The 19,906-nt window shown below is 38.0% G+C and overlaps 6 protein-coding genes and 1 long non-coding RNA gene across 7 annotated transcripts; 4 read left to right on the top strand and 3 right to left on the bottom strand.

Moving 5' to 3' along the window:
• The first annotated feature begins 1,883 nt into the window (after positions 1–1,883).
• On the top strand, positions 1,884–3,605 carry LOC111491591 (protein ODORANT1-like). The gene is made up of 2 exons (XM_023140559.1): positions 1,884–2,321; positions 2,841–3,605. Exons 1-2 carry the CDS (start codon positions 2,059–2,061, stop codon positions 3,376–3,378), a joined length of 801 nt encoding a protein of 266 aa, XP_022996327.1. The 5' UTR covers positions 1,884–2,058; the 3' UTR covers positions 3,379–3,605.
• Positions 3,606–4,998: 1,393 nt separating this feature from the next.
• Positions 4,999–6,743, top strand: LOC111491543 (geraniol 8-hydroxylase-like). The gene is made up of 2 exons (XM_023140496.1): positions 4,999–6,023; positions 6,103–6,743. Exons 1-2 carry the CDS (start codon positions 5,085–5,087, stop codon positions 6,721–6,723), a joined length of 1,560 nt encoding a protein of 519 aa, XP_022996264.1. The 5' UTR covers positions 4,999–5,084; the 3' UTR covers positions 6,724–6,743.
• A 1,224-nt stretch (positions 6,744–7,967) lies between these two features.
• LOC111491374 (probable sugar phosphate/phosphate translocator At1g12500) lies at positions 7,968–9,372 on the top strand. The gene has a single exon (XM_023140283.1). The coding sequence runs from the start codon at positions 8,138–8,140 to the stop codon at positions 9,164–9,166; it is 1,029 nt and encodes a 342-aa protein (XP_022996051.1). The 5' UTR covers positions 7,968–8,137; the 3' UTR covers positions 9,167–9,372.
• A 274-nt stretch (positions 9,373–9,646) lies between these two features.
• Positions 9,647–10,535, bottom strand: LOC111491375 (stellacyanin-like). Its single transcript, XM_023140284.1, has 2 exons — positions 10,302–10,535; positions 9,647–10,139 (listed from the first exon to the last, which is right to left on the bottom strand). The coding sequence occupies exons 1-2, from the start codon at positions 10,468–10,470 to the stop codon at positions 9,766–9,768; spliced, it is 543 nt and encodes a 180-aa protein (XP_022996052.1). The 5' UTR covers positions 10,471–10,535; the 3' UTR covers positions 9,647–9,765.
• Positions 10,536–11,647: 1,112 nt separating this feature from the next.
• LOC111491418 (cucumber peeling cupredoxin-like) lies at positions 11,648–12,602 on the bottom strand. The gene is made up of 2 exons (XM_023140333.1): positions 12,437–12,602; positions 11,648–12,150 (listed from the first exon to the last, which is right to left on the bottom strand). Exons 1-2 carry the CDS (start codon positions 12,600–12,602, stop codon positions 11,648–11,650), a joined length of 669 nt encoding a protein of 222 aa, XP_022996101.1.
• Positions 12,603–14,726: 2,124 nt separating this feature from the next.
• On the top strand, positions 14,727–17,312 carry LOC111491555 (probable aminotransferase ACS10). Its single transcript, XM_023140514.1, has 4 exons — positions 14,727–15,391; positions 15,504–15,641; positions 16,200–16,360; positions 16,435–17,312. The coding sequence occupies exons 1-4, from the start codon at positions 14,897–14,899 to the stop codon at positions 17,288–17,290; spliced, it is 1,650 nt and encodes a 549-aa protein (XP_022996282.1). The 5' UTR covers positions 14,727–14,896; the 3' UTR covers positions 17,291–17,312.
• Positions 17,313–17,481: 169 nt separating this feature from the next.
• Positions 17,482–18,101, bottom strand: LOC111491556. Its single transcript, XR_002719714.1, has 2 exons — positions 17,915–18,101; positions 17,482–17,822 (listed from the first exon to the last, which is right to left on the bottom strand). It is a non-coding gene; the product is annotated as an uncharacterized LOC111491556 (long non-coding RNA).
• Between the last annotated feature and the right edge of the window lie 1,805 nt (positions 18,102–19,906).

Genomic DNA, 19,906 nt, shown 5'->3' with positions numbered 1-19,906 from the left:
CTTGGTCTAAATGGATAATGGAACCAATATTTTTTAAGTTTATGTTTAAAAGTAGTCAAGATTATGAAGACTTGTAGGGTAAAGGGTGGATGTTCATACCCACTAACCTACGCCAAGAGACATAAGTCAAAACCCAAAAAAAGAGGAGATCTGTATACCCAACCACCCATATGGTATTTGTGCTCTATTATCAATGGGTGACATTAAAATAATGATAGACGAACCAACAAAGAAAGAAAAATTAAACACATGTAAAATCTTCAAATGGATAGAACCCTAAACTTTAAACAATTCTTTTTATAGCCACCATAGACTTTATGTGCTTTCTCCTTCACCTAAAATATATATTTTGCTCAAACTGGGTAAATACTTTTTGTTGTTGCTTAAGTAAAATATAACCCAGGCTTACCTACCTCATGTACATTTTTAAATATATGGATCAACTTACCTTCGGTATCCGATCCCTCTGACGTTTTCCTACGACATAATCACGTTTCCTACTTCTTTTAACATGTTTTGTCCTCACTCACATGTATTTCAAGAAAATTCTTAAAAAGTCCCCCAACATACCATTGTTCTAAGTAAAACACACTTAATAATGAAATTTTTATGACCGAACTACTAAAAAACAGAAGAGCCACCTTTCAATTTTTTAAAGTCCTTTTTAGTCATTAAGATCGCTCTCATTCGAATATGATTTAATTCATTCATGGACTCCTCCTTTACTCGAACACTTCTTAAGAAAGAAGGGGGAGATCGATTAATTTCATAAATTCTTTTTATACGCTCAAGTTTATCTTTTGAATAAATTATAATGTTAAATGTTGCACGAAATCAAAATTTAGATTCATAAAGAAAGGAATATTTTAGCTATATTTAATAATATGATTATATTATAAGATTTCACTTTTGAAAAGTTGGTTTTAGAAATCTTGGCAAAATTTACTTTTTTGTAATTTTTAATTTTTTTAATTTTTAAAAGACATTTGCAAAAGGCAAGTATATATATAAGAAAAGAATGTGGGGGGAAGCGCAGCCTAGCTATAATTATGAACCAAATAGACTATTTAATCAGATTATTACCAATATTATGTCGAGCATTTCCTTTTAAATATATAATTATTTTACTTTAAGAAAAGAAAAAGAAGCCGGTTTTTTCATCATGAACAGAGCGCCAAGACAATGTAGAAAATAAAAAAACCGGGCCATTCATGGAACAGGTTACAGGTCGGTGAGAATATTATGAATAAAATATTATTATTGGAAAGCTGGAGGAAGTCCAGTCGTGGCCCCTCCAATGCCACATGGCAACACCATATTAATCTCCCTACTTTCAGAAAGGACACGTAAACGTAGAGATGACGAGATGGCTGATGTACATTGCCTATGTGGTGGAGTAAAAGTTGAATAAGCAAAAACTTGGTTTTCCCTTTTTTTCTATTTTCTAATTATAAATTTGGTGTTAAAATTTATATCCTTAATTAAAAGCTTATGATTTTGCTAAAGTAGTGTGTTCAATAACAAGCAATTAATCATAGAGTAAAACAACGTTTTAGTATTGTTTATAAACATTTTAAAGAATTTAATGAAGAAAATTTTTAAAACCATCACACTAAACTTAAAAATTTATAAATTTTGTTGTATCTTTTTCCTTTTTGTTGTGCCACTTCTGATGGTTGGTTACATGTGTAAGCTCCATATTCAGCTGACCCATCTCCATTTACTGCAGCTAACCACACCAGAGCATTGCCATGGTAGCTCCTCTGTCTTTTTCATTGCAAAAATGGTGGACCCCAGAATCTTCATCCTTCTTCTTCTGATTGATCTCCCATTTCATGCGTGTGCATTTTGTAGTATATATTAAGAGTATTCCAACGTGAGGGCTTAGATAGAATAAACCCAACCACAAATACAATCACAAACAGGGAGGTTCAGATAAAGGTGAATAAGCCTTGTGGGGCTTTTGGGTCCTTCAAAACAACACCAAAGCAGCGGCCTGACGCCTATTGGTGCTTTCAGGTTCATCCCCGCCAATTGTTAGAGAAAAGGTTGAAAAATATGGGGAGGCAACCTTGCTGTGACAAACTTGGAGTTAAAAAAGGCCCTTGGACTGCTGACGAAGACAACAAACTCATCAACTTTATACTCACTAATGGGCAGTGCTGTTGGCGGGCCGTCCCTAAGCTCGCTGGCCTCCGCCGTTGTGGCAAAAGCTGCCGCCTTCGTTGGACCAATTATCTCCGCCCTGATCTTAAGCGAGGCCTTCTCTCTGAAGCTGAAGAGCAATTGGTGATTGATCTTCATGCTCGTCTGGGAAACAGGTTGGTGTTGTTGTTATTATTATTATTATTTTATCATTTTTGGGACTTGGGTCATCGGAATTCAGTAAAATTTAAGAAAAGTTCTGATTTTTTGGGTACCCTTTTGGTGATTTTAGCTTCAAAGCTCCTTCTCAACCACCTTCATTTCTTGAATCTTAAGCTGAGAAGTTCATTTACGCATTTTGAAGTAATGTGTAGGAAAGAAGACAAACTTAACGTCTGTTTGTATTCTAAATTTGTATCTTAACTATACATTCAATGTCTTGTTTCATATTTTTCTGTCGCTTTCTACCTCTCTCTTTGCTTTTTGTCAAATCCCGGCGTGATTTAAGATGACTTTCGAACCCCTTTATAAGAAACTACCTATGAATAAACTCTAGTGTCTTTCCTTTTAACTTTTCAAAAAATTTCCTTTCTAACTTTTCATATTTCTTATTTATAATTATAAACGTGGGACTTTTTCCCGACGATTTAATATTCAATCTAAAAAAATTTATAATTTTAATCATTGATGTTTAGATGGTCGAAGATTGCGGCGAGATTGCCAGGAAGAACGGATAATGAGATAAAGAATCATTGGAACACACACATAAAGAAGAAGCTCATCAAAATGGGGATGGATCCAGTAACACACGAACCCCTCCAAAAACAGCCAGAGAATCAGAAAAACGAGTGCCACAACCCCAACAACAACAAGAAGACCAAAAAAACGGCGGAAAGCTCCGCCGGAAACCACCATTGCAAGGAGGAAAACGAGAGCGTTATGGATAACTCAAGCTCCCCGACGAAGACGGAGAACAGCAGCTCCGTGAACACAGACGAGTCGCTTCTTCTAGACAACCTCATAAACACCAGTTTCTGGATTGAAGAAGAAGCTCTTTGGAACAACAACAACAACCTAGGTGGACATGGATATGGAGGCAATTTTTCATGGGAAGAGAATTGGTCTTGGCTGCATGAGTGTGAGGATTTTGGTATCCATGATTTCGGTTTTGACTGTTTGGATGATTTTGAATTAAACGCCATCAACACAACAGAAACGGAAGGAAAACACTAGAAAATAAAAGAAAAGAACATAAACAAAACATCATAAGGAAGATTAAATTTCTTGTTTTTTGTTTTTTGTTTTTTTGTTTTTTTTTTAAAGAAGTATTTAATGTGGACATGTTACGAAGTACCATGTACATGAAGTGTTTATTGTTGGGTAATTTAGTAAAGGAGGTTAATATGTACAAATTTCAAAACAAAAGAGTAGAGTGACATCAAAACATGTCCCTTTTAACATCAACAACCATTGTTGTAAGTTTGTGTAATCTTTGTAGAAAGAGAGGTGCGTATTTGTCTATATTACCATCCTTTCATATTAAACTCCGTCAATAACAAATCACTCGAGCTCCCGAACCAAAACACCTAACAAAGTAATCTCTTATCGAGTAGTTACCCTAGCAATATATATAATTTAAATTTCTTCCCTCTTTTCCATATTCTAATATTTTCTTAACCTACCAAAAAAGGACCATAATTAAACTTATTTTTTATTTCTTGCATGATTAACATGTACAAATATGGCTAATTGTTTAAGACCACATTGGATTTTCTTACATTTACCGGACAACATTACAATTAAAAAAGATCATATTTTTATTTATAAAGAAGCATGGGTAAAGATTTTTGAATTGGTCTCTCTCTCTCATCGTAACTCGAATAGTGACCTAAAAAAACACAATGATTAGCCAGAGGAATGAAATTAATAATTGCTAAACCTTTTTTTAGTTTTAATTGAATTCTTTTAAAATATGTCATGGCTCAACGTCTAGTGATCGAGTCAAGGGTCAAATTGACCGAATTTAATTGCTTTTTTTTAAAAAGTAGCGAAACCCAATTTATATAATCTAGGTTAGAAGAGTGAATCTTTTCTTGAAAGATCAGATCCAATTAGATGCTCCAAATCTAACATCTAAATGGGGTTGGGCCTTGCCTAAGTGGTCACCAAGATATATGGCTATTAGTTGTAATAAAAAGTAAAAAAAAAAAAAAAATTCTGAATTATTAACGTTTTGGAAATATGAATTTCTAACTATTTGATTAATGGTATCACAAATTTAAATTTATTACATTTAATTAATGCTAGTGTTATAGGTTACACTGACTAATTTTAAATGGGACAAATGAATGGAAATTGAAAAATTAAAATAATTCCTTTAGATATGTTAATTATGAACTCTCACATAAATCTTATAATTAGCCATTATTTTATTCACGAATTTTTAAATATAGAATAAAGTAGAATATGCGATTGAAGCCTTCTTGAATTATTTAGACAAGACATTATTTATTATTATTATTAAAAAATCAAATCCTCATCACTCCAATCGAGACAGCTTTTGGAATTATATTCATTATCCACTTTATTCCCATTATTGTCTCCCTTAATGATGTTAATTTAGGTTGGTGTTGGTGTTGGAGGATTATGTACATAATTAAAATGTTATAAGTTTAGGTTTTCATGTCGACATGTTGTAAATTTAAAGAAAATGGTAACATTAAAAATAGCAAAAAATGATTTTATTAAAATAGTATAGTCTTCAATCCCATCAACATGATTTTTAATAATTAAAATTGAAATATTACAAATAATTATTATAATATAATTAGTTAATTGGTTAATTATTGGAGTAGAGATGGAATTAGAGACTTGAGAGGGCGATATGGAAATATAATCGTCTACTCCTCCTCCTCTCTCTCTCTATTCCTGATTCCACCATGGAACCCACTGTCAATTTCCTTCAATCTCTCAATTCCTTGTTTCCATCGCATTCTGTTCAAAATCACCCCTTGATTTTCACTCTCCTTGCCGGTTTTCTCGTTCTTTTGTTTTTCAGATGCCGGCGCCGGCGCTTGCAGCTGCCACCGGGACCCCCCGGCGTTCCTCTGCTCGGAAATCTACTGTTTCTAGATCCACAGCTTCACACTTACTTCACCGAATTGGCCCGGAAATACGGTCCAATTGTAAAGCTCCAACTCGGTACAAAGATTGGTATAATCTTCAACTCACACTCTGTCGCACGTGAGGTGTTGAAGGACCACGATATCGCCTTCGCCAACCACGACGTTCCTCGGGCAGCCAGAGCCGCTACATACGGCGGTTACGACATAGTTTGGAGTCCATACGGACCCGAGTGGCGGATGTTGAGAAAAATTTGTACGATGAAGATGCTCAGTAACGCTAGTTTGGACTCTGTCTACGAGCTCCGCCGTAGAGAGGTCAGAAACACCGTTGCTCACCTATACCGGCGAGCCGGGTCGGCGGTGAACATAGGAGAGCAGGGGTTTTTGACGGTTTTCAACATCGTGACGAGCATGTTGTGGGGTGGGTCGGTGGACGGGGACGAAAGGGACGGGATTGCGGCTGAGTTCAGAGAGCTAATTTCGGACATAACTTTGCTGTTGGGTAAGCCTAATGTGTCGGACTTTTTCCCGAGCTTGGCTCGTTTCGATCTCCAAGGCATCGAGAAACAAATGCTTAAGCTCGCACCAAAATTGGACAACATCTTCGAAAAGATGATCAATCAACGACTGAGAATGGCCGATGGGGACGAGAATCAGGACAAAAACGATTTCTTGCAATTCTTACTTCAGATCAAAGACGAAGGCGATTCCAAGACGCCTCTCACCATGGTTCAAATCAAAGGCGTGCTCATGGTAATTATTTTCTTGATTTTGAGGGGAAAAGAACAATTTCAAAGAACAATTTATTTAATGAAATTGAATTTGCGGACAGGACATGGTGGTAGGTGGAACAGACACATCCTCAAACACCATTGAGTTTGCGATGGCAGAGATGATGAAGAACCCAAATGTTCTAAAGAAAGTGCAAGAAGAATTAGCCGTCGTGATCGGAGACGAGAACATCGTAGAAGAGTCCCATATTGAGAGTCTGCCATATCTGAAAGCCGTAGTGAAAGAAACGTTGCGTCTGCATCCAGTGTTGCCGCTGCTAGTGCCGCACTGTCCGAGCGAAACCACCGTGATATGTAATTACACAATCCCAAAGGGGTGTCGGGTGTTCATCAACGCGTGGGCCATTCAGCGAGACCCCAATCAATGGAGAAACCCATTGGAGTTTGAGCCGGAGAGATTCTTGAATGATAAGATGGATTTCAACGGGAGTGATTTCCGATTCATTCCATTTGGATCAGGGAGAAGAAACTGCGCAGGGACAGGGTTGGCGGAAAGAATGATTATGTATTTGCTTGCCACGTTTTTGCACTCGTTTGATTGGAAATTGAAAGAGGGTGAGGAATTGAAGACCGACGAGAAATTTGGGATTGTTTTGAAGATGAAGACTCCTCTGGTTGCCATCTGCACTCCCAGGCTCTCCCACCCCACTCTGTATCGGTAACTAAGTGGTTTGGTCTTATTTTATTATTATACTAATAAAATAATGTAATTGAATCTCTGTTGGAGTGCCTTCAAATAATATCGGTTTCAAATAATTTTTTATTTCTTATTTTAATCCGTTTATTTATTATGGCCACACAGAATATTGCAGCCAACCGACACGTTTCTTAAAATTTATTAAACAAAAATCCAACCTAATATCCCTTTTTGTTCATAACGTAAATGAATTATAGTTAAAATTAATTGCTACTTCTTACATAACTTAAAATGATTTTTTTTTTCACAAATAGAGATTAAAATATGATAAATTCTTTTCAGTTTACAAAGTGTCAAGGTTTGAAATTCGAACCTTAAATTAGATTTTTATTATATATTTCCTTAATTTATTGTTTATATTTTACTTAGCAAAATTTTGAAAAATAAGAAATCTTAGTTTTTTTTTGGGTGCCCTTTGGAATTGTAAAGCCCGAAATGGCGACCTCTGATTCGGCTTTACGAGGAAGAAGTAGCGCAGACTGCAGGCGCAAGGTCTCCTTGATGACCGCCTGTAAATAGGGGAGCTTGTTGATGTGCGATTCTTCAACTGGATTTCCTTTCCCAATCACTCGCAAGAGTTCTTCTTTGAGTTTCAACATAGTTTCTGGGTTCTTCAAAAGATGTGCCATTGCCCATTGCACGATTGATGTAGTCGTCTCTGTTCCTCCCGTAAATAACACCTACAACCATTTCCAATTCCAACTCAAATATTATTTATGCATCCAATGAAATAGAAACAGAGTATTGAGTGTTTGATTTGGTGGCAGCAAAAGTAATTTCAGTTCATTCAATTCAACGGAGGATACAAATAAGTGAAATGCAGAAATGTTTCCCATTGTGGCGTAGAAAGGCCCATCAAATAATGTGAAGCCCATAATTGGGCACAAGTTTTTAGCCCAAAATTCATATGAAATTTCAATAATCAAATATTGGTATCTGTCTGTGGAACAACCCCACCACCGCCGTGGAGCCTTTTCCTTCCCAACACAAATCCCAATCAGCCAGCCACCGTATGGAATAGTATTCCCTACTTTCCATTTTAATGATAAATAGATACAAATGTAAGAAATATGGTTGCAATTCAATTCAATTCAATTAACAAAAAAGAAGAAGAAAAGGGTAAAGTAGAGGCCAGAGGGATTATTTTGACTACAAATACACGCCTGTCTCACCGACACTCTAATTCCTCCAAATCAATCTCCACCCTCCGATTACTTCCGTACCATCTTCCCTCTTATCTTCTTCCCATCCCCATTGCCATCACTCACTCACTCACTAACTCGCTCTACTGTGTCAACCCAAAATCGACACTCTCTTCCACTCTCTCTCTACAGCTTCCATAAGAGAGACAGATCCCAGAAGAAAAACTCCAAGTCGTAATGGGGGAGGCACCCACCTGGGCCACCCGCCGTTTGAGCAACCCAAATCCGACGTCGTCCGATCACATCCTCGACTTTCAAACCGCCGGTCATGCTGCCGTCCGATCCCCTGCCATTTCAACGGCCCTGATCGTCCTCTCTTGGTACCTCTCCAACATCGGCGTCCTTCTCCTTAACAAGTACCTCCTAAGCTTTTATGGCTTCCGTTTCCCCATCTTCCTCACCATGCTCCACATGCTCTCCTGTTCCTTCTACAGCTATCTCTCCATCCTCTTCCTCAAAATCGTACCCGCCCAACAGATCCAATCCCGAAGGCAATTCCTTAAAATCCTCGCACTCAGCGCCATTTTCTGTTTCTCCGTCGTCTGTGGCAACACCTCCCTCCGCTACCTCCCGGTCTCCTTCAACCAAGCGATTGGGGCAACCACGCCCTTTTTCACAGCCATTTTCGCGTTTTTGATCACTTGTAAGAGGGAGCCGGCGGGGGTTTATTTTGCGCTTTTGCCTGTGGTGTTTGGGATCGTTTTGGCGAGTAATAGCGAGCCCCTGTTTCACTTTTTTGGGTTTTTGGTCTGTGTGGGTTCGACGGCGGGTCGGGCTCTCAAATCGGTGGTGCAGGGGATTTTGTTGACTGCGGAAGGGGAGAAGCTTCACTCCATGAATCTGCTGCGGTTTATGGCGCCGATGGCGGCGGGGATTCTGCTTCCAGTTACGCTTTATGTGGAAGGGAATGTAGCGGCAATCACGGCGGAGAAAGCTCGGGAAGATCCTTGGATTTTGTTTCTGTTGGTTGGGAACGCAACGGTGGCGTATTTGGTGAACTTGACCAATTTTCTGGTGACGAAACATACAAGTGCTTTGACGTTGCAGGTGCTGGGAAATGCGAAGGCCGCCGTGGCAGCCGTCGTGTCGATTCTGATATTCAGGAATCCGGTGACGGTCATGGGAATGGCAGGATTTTCTGTGACGGTGATGGGCGTGGTGATTTACGGCGAGGCGAAGAAGAGATCCAAGATTACGACGCATTAAGGGGAAGATTTATTTTTCTTTTTTAATTTATAAAGTTAAAAAAAATTAATTGCTTTGATTCATTATATTATTAAATCATGTTTTTGGGTTTGGGTCTGTAATTTGATCGGAGAAAAAGGGATTATCTATAGAATTAAAATGGAATTGTATAAAGTGATTAATAGATATGAAGGATTTTCCAGAGAATTAGTTGAATTTGTTTGGGATCTTGTTTTGTCACCTTAAGACTTTAATTGATTGGAGCATAGAGAGAGAGAGAGAGAGAGAGTAAAGTTTTTGTGCTGTTTTTTACAGCTGTGTTGGAATATGGATAAGATGGTCACCCAATTGCATGCCCCATTCTTTTAATCTCATGTAGTTCTTTGGGATCTAAGGCTTTATTTTGTCGGTTCAGATCTATTTCTATTTCTGGGTATAATTTTCTTCATTATTTATTATATCTAAACATATTTTTTTCTTAAATACTACTTTTCCAACCAATAAATTATTCTGAATTTTATTTTTGGATAAAACAAACGTAAATCAAACATGGAATTATCGAACAGTCAATTGCAAAATAATAAAATAGATCAATCACGCTGAAATCCCCCCGTTAATTTCTAAGCCGTCATCAGACAAAGGATGCCAACCACCACGGCGACCAACCCTAATTTGCCGGAAACAACCGATCTCGGGGCTCCCGATGCCGGTGGTGGCGGCGGCGGCGGCGGAGGCGGAGGTGGTGGAGACGAGCTGGATCCGCCGGGAAGCGGGGAACTGGCCGGAGCCATTGCCATGACCGTAATGACGAGCTTCTGATTTTTTGCACAGTGGCCCTCTTTTCCACTGATGAACCATTTTCTTCCGGGCTGAGTCAGTAAAACGACGTCGTGTCCAGTGTTCGTTGCATTCTTGTCAGTTGGTATTGTGCAATTGTGGAATTGACCGCCGTTAACGTCATATACGTTGTCATCCTTCGCTTGGTATTTGAAAACTGAAAACAAGGGGAAAAAACAAATAATCCGACAACTATTTAATTGTTTCGGAAAAAGAAAAAAAATAATAATAATAAAATATTTGTTATTTTGATACAAAAATTAAGTTTATTAATATTCTTCTAATTCAAAACTCCGAAAATATTTGAAAAATGACTTACTAAGATTATCGCCGACGTAGAATGTTTTGTTCTGAGCCCAGTCGGTGTAATTGACACCAACCTTCCAACCAGCATCATCTCCGACGGTGTAATTGGTGGCCAAAGCGGAAGGGGCGAAAATGGCCGCAATGGAAAGGAAGACGAAGAGATGAGAGGTGGAGATCGCCATCGAAGAAGCTCGAATTTGTTGGTCTTTGAAATCGCTCGAGTGTGTAGTTGGGAGTATCTGGTTGTTGGGTTGGTGGGTATTTATAGATATGCTTGTTGAGTGCGGAGAATTGGAGAATAAATGGACGGCCGGCCATGGGCGGCCGGCCATGGGTGGCGGAAGGATACAAAAAGAAGAGGGCTTTTGACGGCTGGCCGTGGGCTGGCGGAAGGATACAAAAAGAAGAGGGCTTTTGACGGCTGGCCGTGGGCTGGCGGAAGGATACAAAAGCCAGCGCAATGCAAGTGCCTAGAAAATTGATTGTAGATGTTTACAAAGAGCACTATGAGAGCTTGTGTCTTACGATGCATTGTTTCATCAGAACGACCTCTCTATGAGTTTATAATATGCTTACAAACACCATTTTTTTATTTCATTTTTTTCATTGGTTTTAGATAATTTACTAATAAAACATATGTCTCATTTAAATTTTAAAACACTAAAAATAATTAATTTTGAAATTTTAGAGACATCAAATTTTAAGATTTTTTTAAGATATTAGGTTATTTTGAGAGTGATGTTTAGAGTACAAAATTTATCCAATGCAACAAATAAAATATGATCAATTAAGTTGGAGTATTTTGTATTATTGATTTTGAGCATTTTTCGTGGCCTAAATTCATAGTTAAATTTAAATATATTAGGTAGTACTTTATAGTGTTTTATTTGTCAAATTTGATATATATATATATATTTCATTAATTGCATAATAATTTTAAAAAACAAAAAATGCAGTGAAAAGCCCCTCTTCATGATGCAATATGCTCAATACCCACTCCTAAAAATATTATATTTTTAATTATTAGAAATTTAAATCTTCCATATAATATATATATAAAATTCAAAATTTGAATTAAAGTTATAAATATAATGCTTCGTCAATGTTGATAGTGTACCACGAAGGCATCGTGATTAAGGAAGAATTTGTGTTGTTCTAAAATCAAAATAATAGAATTATTTTAGTGTATTTACGAGATAAATATAGCCCGAAATATTTAAATTCCAATAACAATAAGCAGCAATGCAGCTGCAAGAGAAGTACAGGAGGCAGCTCCATTCATACAGTATAGAAAAACCAATCATAAAACAGCTTCCTAAAAGTTAAATACACAAACAAACTCAAAACTTCAATCCATGATTACGTCATTATTCCCGCCAGAGCGCCAACCGCCACTGCCAAAACCCCAAGGTGGCCGGAAATAGCGGCTTTCGAGGCAGACCCGGACGGCGGTGGAGCAGTGGGGCTCGGACTGGGAACAGGCGACAGCGATGGTGGGATGCTTTCGCTTGGAGTTGGAACCGGCAAGTGTGGGGTAGTTTGGTTATGACTAGGCGCAGACGCTGAAGGAGAAGGAGCGGAGGTTGACGGCGGCGGTGGAGAGGACGCCGGGGGAAGAGACGACGGCGGGGGAGAAGCCTGTCCGCCGTTGGACGGTGGGTTGTCTACGAAAATTACAAGCTTTTGTCCTGATTGACAGTGGCGGGCAATGCTGCATATGAACCATCTGGTTCCAGGACGTCTCAATGGAATGATATCGTTTCCAGTTTTCAGCGGGGATTGGTTTGTAGGTGCGGCGCACTCTGCGAACGCCGTTACGTTGACGTCCAATACGTTGTGCACCCCTTTCTTATACTTGAATACTGTAAAAAAAATCATATCTTTTAGGAAAAAAAAAAAGAAAAAGGAAACCTCAAAATTTGTCCCAATGAGATTTACATTTTGAAAAATAGATTAAAACACTATATTATTAATTAAAAAAGTTTATGGATAATATGTATGCTTCATTTCATTCACAACAACAATTGAATAAATATTATTTAAGGTTTTGAATTCAAAGGAAAATTTCACCTCAAGTTCTTATTCGTGCCGTTATTTATTTTGGTACACTTTGGATGAAAACAAGAAAAGATGAAGAGAATAATCCACCTAGATTATCTCCAACAAAAAACGTTTTGCCAATAGTCCAAGACGAGTAGTCGACTCCAAGGTCCCAACCCTGATCATCCCCCACGATATGATCGGTTCCTGCAACAACTGAAGAAGGGACCAAAAAGAAAGCAAGAAAGAGGAAGAGATGAGAGAAGTTGAGCATTTTGCAGCTACGGTGTTGGAGCGGCCAGCTGAGACCAGTTTAGTTATGAGGCTGCTTTTGCTTAGTGGGTATTTATATACACCATTTGTTGGGTCCATCCGGGCATGCCCTGACACAACAAGAAAAAGATAGATTGGCCAGCTAACAAGCGTGTTATCTTCACTGAACATGGTTATATGGTTAAAGGGTTCATATTCCATTTGAACGAGGTTTATATTTTAAGGTTTGTTTGTGACATCATATGTACGTCCATAAACTAAGAATTAAATATGCCAGCCATGCTCCAACTGGAGTGTACCTCTTGATTATCGATCCAAGCTTCAAATTTTTACTGTCTCATATGTAGTGTGGTATTAAGAAAAGACAAGAAAGAATTGAATATTTATGTTTGGGTTTTTGTTATTGTATTGGGAGATGGGCTTAGTTGGTGAGTACCCAAGGAAGAAGAGGTTCCGGTGAGCCCAAGTCAAAGTTAGTCCTCCAACCCTTTATCATAATCCATTTCCAAGCACACAAGGAACACAACAACAGCGGATAGGATGAGAAGACAGGTGCGTTTTAGAAATGGTTTAAGCAATTATGATGTTATTCTATGGAAACCTTAAAACATCCATAAGATGAAATGTGATTTGGAGGAGTGAATTAAAAAGTGCAATTAACATGAAGTGAATGGTAAGGGGATATGGGAAACGAAGTGGAAAGGCAATAATAGAAGAGAAGCAAAATGGTGTGGATGGGCATGAAAGAGAGAGAGAGAGAGAGAGAGAGAGAGAGGAAATGAGGGGCTTGGGTTTGATGGAGAGTTGAAACACATCTGTATTAGCTAACGAAGCTTGATCTGTTTCTTCTCTTGGCCTCAAACATCAACATCCAAATCCCTTTCCCTTCCCTACCTAAGCTTCACCATCTCCACACTTTCCTCTAACCTAATGCTTCTCTCTCCCTCTCTCTCTTTTTGTTCCTCCATCTTAAATTTTCATCCCCATGTGTTTCGTCAGTTTTGTAACAATTTGTTTTCTCCTATTATTCATTTTGTATCATACACTTATAATATGAAGATTTGAACATTCTTCAATTCCACTAAAAAGGATGTAAACTACAAAACTAAGATTAAAGAATGTGATAAGAAAGAGAAGAGAGGGCATTGTGTGGGGTTCAATAGTTAAAATTTGATTCACAATGTTTTTAAGGATCCCACCCGCCCATGTATTGCTCATAAATGAAGGCCCAATTAAATTCTCCTAAGATTGTGGTTGAGTTTGGCGCTCAATTTTTGTACCTTACCCACATCGGATTCATTCAATCTTTTTTTCTTCTTTTTAGTCACAAATTTCTTATTGTTATTGTAAAAATTGTCTTCCCGCCTGCCAACGTCGGTGAATACTCTAAAGTATTGCACCATCAATTTCCGTGTGTAAAAAATTCTCAATATAAACAGGCAATTAAAGAAATTTGGTTAAATTATTATTATTTTTTTTAAAAAAATAATATATAGTTTTGGAATATTTGGCTGGCTTGCCTTGCTTTAATTTGGCTGATTGGGCTCTTGAGGCTTCCACATGGGTATTAAATTAATACCCTTTTTTTATTACACATGAAAAATGGTACATAACTATATTAGGGAACATGTTCAATTCACATTTTCCTTTTTATTTATTTATTCATTATTAAAAAGGTATTACCTTTGATTTATAATATAAGTCTATTAGCATTAATTGGGTGAGTTTGCCAATTTGTTTATAATTCAGTATTTTTCAATAAAAAGAGCATTTAAAAACAAAAAGAAAATAATAGTTATCTTTTTTAGAGAGTGAAATAGTAAATCCAAAACTTAAATTCTGTACTAATTATAATATACCATTTTTAAACAACTATTTTTAGCAAAATGGGACAAATAATTAAAAAAAAAAAAAAAAAAAACATGGTTGAAAATAGAGGTAGCTTATGTTTATCTAAAATATAATAGAGCCAATTTCTTTCTCAATCAAAAAGAAATTTCACAAATTATAATATTATTCAAAGGGTATTATGGTAAAATCGGAAACCCTTCAAAAGAAACATTCTTGGAGCCATTAGAATCGCGCGGAAAATCCCAATGTAAACAATACATTATAAATTCTTTTATTTTTTTAAATTCTTTTCGAAAAAATAAGACTTCAAATAATTCAATTTTGTCGATTCTACTCTTCGAGTCTGCCGCCGGAATTTTGCGCGTCTGTCCGGTGAAAGAAACTCCTCGCCCCTCGCCGGCGGCAGATTCTCTTCCGGCTCCGGCCAATTGAAATGACTCTGCAATGACCCATACCCGATTCTTCCGGAACCGGAATTCCAAATCCAACAAAGAAGGAGAACCCACCACAAGCGACGGCGGAGGGACCGCCATGAGAGTTATAGTGCCTCTGCAGGGCATCGTTCAAGGAAGCGGCGGCGTCGTTTTGGGCTCTCTTATACCTTGCGTTCTCTTCTACTTTCTTCAGCTCTACTTGAAACGAAACCGGTCCGAGCCAACCGAGGACCCTCCATCTTCACCGGAGGTGGATTCTCCGGGGAATTCTTCGTCGCCGTCGAGTAATCAGTCCGTGGAGCTCTCTCCTCTGCCTCGAACATTGTCTCGGACCTTCCTCTCGTCCAGGTCGAACGGGCCGGTCTGCGTTTCGTGTCGGGCTAATTCGATTGCCAAAGTTGGGGAATCTTCTATTTTCGTTGGAATGAAAAAGTTCTTTGAGGACCCATTTGATGAATTGGACAATCCGACGGGGATTATTCAGCTTTCTATTGCTGAGAACAAGGTGGGTGGCTTTATGCTTTTTGTTCGTTCGAATGTGTGTCAGCAAGAATTTTCTGTTCTTTGTTTATCGGTTTCTGTGTTGACGAATGTGGATGTTTAATTAAACGATGAAGTTGTCGTCGGACTTGGTGCAAAATTGGCTAGAGGAGAATGGAAGGGATGCTATATTAGGAGGAGGGAATCATAATGAGCTGAGTGTAGCTGGGACTGTTAGCTACCAGCCTTCAGATGGATTGATGGATTTGAAACTGGTAATCAAATTTCCTTGTCTTCTCTCTGTAATTAATATTTTGGAATCAGTTGGGTTGCCACTTGCCTGTATGAAGAAGTTTGAACTGCTCTGTTTTTTGTTCTCTTGTACATGCTTGGATTTGTGTTCTCTGCTACAAAGTTTCCAAGTTGTTTCAATTGCCGATGACTTTATTTGATATGTACCTTCGCTCCTGTTAAAGCCTTCATCCTCTGTTTATCTACATACTTGATTGTTATTCTTAGCATGATCTATGAATATGGCTTTTGGAGACTTGAAAAACTCTGTTTTTGTTGTGTTTAGAGATTAAATTTAGTAAGGGTAATGCAAATTTTGTGAATGAAGTGGTGAGATCTCAATGAGTGAAGCACAGAGTTGACTACAAAGAGCATAATGGTCAACATGGTGTATTGTATGTTTGAACGCCATCATATGCTTGTGTGTTATCTTTGCATTTGATTGGTGTGCACCATATGAAGTTCCTTATAGTGATTGTACTTTTGTTCAAAAGATTTACCTTGTCAAGCATCCATCTCCTCTGATATTCCAATTCTCACAGGCTGTGGCAAGTTTCATGTCTCAAGCTGTAGGGAACTCTGTTTCGTTCATCCCATCACAATTAGTATTTACAAATGGAGTGAGCTCTGCAATCGAAACACTTAGCTTTTGCATAGCAGACGCGGGACATGCGTTTCTTGTTCCTACACCATATTACCCCGGGTACTTGTTCGTTCCTCTTTCATGAACTATGGTTTCTAAGAATATCAATTGAGATTCTGAATCACAAAATGCAGTCTTGACAATGATGTAAAATGGCGAACTGGGGTGGAGATAGTACCTGTTCCCTGTCGTAGTGCTGATAACTTCAGTTTAAGCATAACTTCTCTGGATCGAGCATTCCACCAGGCAAGGAGTCGTGGCCTTAAAGTTCGTGGAATCATAATCTCAAACCCTTCAATTCCTGTTGGAAATCAACTTCATAAAGAAACACTCTACAAACTTCTGGATTTTGCCAGGGACAAAAACATCCACATAATATCAAATGAAATATTTGTAGGATCAACATATGGAAGTGAAGAGTTTGTGAGCATGGCTGAAATGATCGATTTAGAAGATAGCGACCGAGACAGAGTACATATTACGTATGGCCTATCTGAAGACATGTCACTTCCTGGTTTTAGAGTTGCTGCAATCTACTCTTTGAATGAGAATATCCTGGCTGCTGCTGGAAAGCTGGCAAGATTCTCATCTGTTTCTGCCATAACTCAGAACCTCCTTTCTTCTATGCTTTCAGATGCACAGTTCATCCAGAAGTTCATTGGAATCAATAGAAAGAGGCTTGGAGAAATGAATAGTAAATTTGTTGCAGGGCTGAAGGAACTGGACATCAAATACATGAGGAGCAATGGAGGGTTCTACTGCTGGGCTGATATGGGCAACTTAATCCGTTCTTACAGCGAGAAAGGAGAAGTTGAGCTCTGGGATAAATTGTTGGATATAGGTAAAGTTCATGTTATCCCTGGCTCTTGTTGTAATTGTATTGAGCCAGGATGGTTCGGATTCTGTTTTACAACTTTGATTGATAAAGAAATACCTATTGTTATGGACCGAATTCGGACAATTTCCGAAGCTTGTAAATCTTATACTTGAAATGAAATTACTGTTCTGTAAATATGTATCAGTTCTTTAAGTTTTCAAGCAAAATTGGCACCTCTGATAGCCATAAGCATGTTTGAATCATAACCATTCTCTCCTTTTACTTGATTGATTAAGCAAATATATGCCAAAGAGCTAGAGTCGAACATTGTTGATCTTGATCCTATATCATTTTGTTCTGTAGCTTGTGTTCTTATGATCTGATTCCATTTCAAGATTCTCTAATTTTCATCAAATTACATCAACTTTTGACAAAGTGCACGCATGTATTGAATAAAGAGTCGAATACATTAAGAAAGGAAGAGATAAAACCATGTCACCCTCTGATGAATCCCATCATTTTCTCTGATCAAAATGTGGGAATTTTTTGTGAAACTCAGTCCTTAAAGCCAAGTTCTCTTGATGAAGGATATTAGCTTTCTCCCTCAGCTTCTCATTCTCTTCGATTATAGTTTGATTTTCCAAATACAGCTGCAGATTCTTCAGCTCAATATCCTTCCCCTGCTTCTCTCCAAATGATCTCCTGCTGCTAAAATAAAAGCAAGCATCATTTCCAAATGAAACAAAAGTCACCCAAAAACATGAAAATTTTGAAATGGGGTTTTGTAAAAAAGCAACCTGGAAAGCCTCTGAACTTGAAGTTTGGACCTTTTTAAACGTCTCCTGTTCTTGGAAGTATGGATTTGATGAAACAGAATGCGTTGTGTTGCAGTGATGCACATTATTCTTCTATGCAGCTTCTTAGCTTTTGGTTTCCTTTGTAGCAGAATAAAGTGTGGAAGTTGCAGGGGAATGTGTGGGACTAAAGCTCATACTTATATAGAGGGTGTAGACTCACGGGAAAGAGAGGTGAAAGCAAATTGTAGTGATAATAATGGTTGGTGGACTTGTGATTAAGCATTCTTTATGTCCTGTGGCTAAAGCCATGGACGTCGTTAACTACTAGTGCCTTTTGACACTACCTAATAATGGGCTTTCTCGCCTCATTCTGTCAAAAGATGCTTCAAAGCTTAACCCGGCCGCACTTTCTTATAATGGGATCATTACACTCATTCATCTACTTTTTACCTTAAACATTTATATTGGGCCCGTCTATTCGTTTCATTCATGCGTTTCTTAAACTTGAACACGAACATTTGTCGAGAGATGCTTAAAAGCTCGACTCTACCATACTATCTTATAACAACATTAATTAGTTCCTCGTGCGTCCCTTTACGTTAGTATCTGTCATGAAATGCTTTAAAACTCGACTACATCACACTATACCACACTTTGTTATAATGAAATTAATGGTTCATTTTATCTTAAATACTTGTCGAAAGATGCGACCTTGTAGCGCTTTCTCATCGGGGTTTATGTGTTTCATTATTTTGGGTTTGAATAGAAAATGTAAAGAGTCAAATTTAGCATTGAGGACATAGGGGGAGGCCATATAGTTGGGTTAGTATGTTATGAGCATTCATTGAGGACATAGTGAGTGAATGAAGGTATGATGCTAATTTGTATATTTGTGTATGACTGTATTTGCAATGACCTTTTTGCTTCCACATTATCAAAGTTCATAATGATGCCTCTCTCCCTATTTCTTCTTCCATAACAATCATACCCTTCTTTTTTCTTTTTATTTATTATTTTCTCACTCACTTTTTCCATTTCCCTTTCACCACTAATATATACAATAATATATATACATACAGATTTGTATTTCTAAAAGTAGAATACTGCCCCACTTTCCATGAACTCTCAACCATTTGTGCTTGATTATAATGATTTCTTCAACTTGGATCTCATTGCCTCTACAATAACTTCATCACTTTTGAATAAAAATTTGTTGTTTCGGTTTTTGGGCTATATACATATTCACAACATGGATGTCCCATCGTGGTTCGTAGTTGAATTATGCCGTTGGTAGACTTGTACAAGAAGAGCACTATATATATGTACGAAGAATGTAACGCGTTTGGTAGGGAGAAGCTTCAACACCCTTATAAATATAATGAAGTCTCATTCTACGTGAGAGTGAGAATGAGAATGAGGATGATTTCTTGATTTACTGCTGCCTACAAGCAAGTACCCAATAATTGTAAGTTGAAATAATGAGGTTGGCTTTGGTCCAATATAAAAGAGAGGAAGAAGAGAATAGACCCACTGCAAAGCCTCGGCCTGCACCTTGTTTCCTTACTTCCTTCACCACCACCACTGCCTTTTGTACCAAAAAATGATGAGTTGAAGAGGGTGGGGGGGAAGGGGAGCTCAGATTATTGGCTTAGTCAACAATCTAATGAAGGGCTGGTGAAGTTTTCTTTACTATTATTATTACTGTTCTTCACCTTCAAGTATGTATGTTCCTTTCCTATTAGATTCTCATAAAAATGATATATAGGCAATCACATGCACGCTAATGATGAGATGCTATGCATCACTAAGTGTGTAATTGGCGTTATTCCTTGGTTCATTCAGTATCAATCTTGTCAAACTCAAACCCATTTCATTTTCATGTTGGTAATATCATGACACACACACACAGACACACACACACACACACACCACCTTTCTCTATGCAAATATTTGGGCCTGCTTTTAGAGCGACAGGGGCTCTAGTTCAAGGCT

Source organism: Cucurbita maxima, unplaced genomic scaffold (genome assembly GCF_002738345.1).
Source record: "Cucurbita maxima cultivar Rimu unplaced genomic scaffold, Cmax_1.0 Cma_Scf00016, whole genome shotgun sequence".
NCBI classification, from domain to species: Eukaryota; Viridiplantae; Streptophyta; class Magnoliopsida; order Cucurbitales; family Cucurbitaceae; genus Cucurbita; species Cucurbita maxima.
This window is presented reverse-complemented; position numbering and strand designations above follow the sequence as displayed.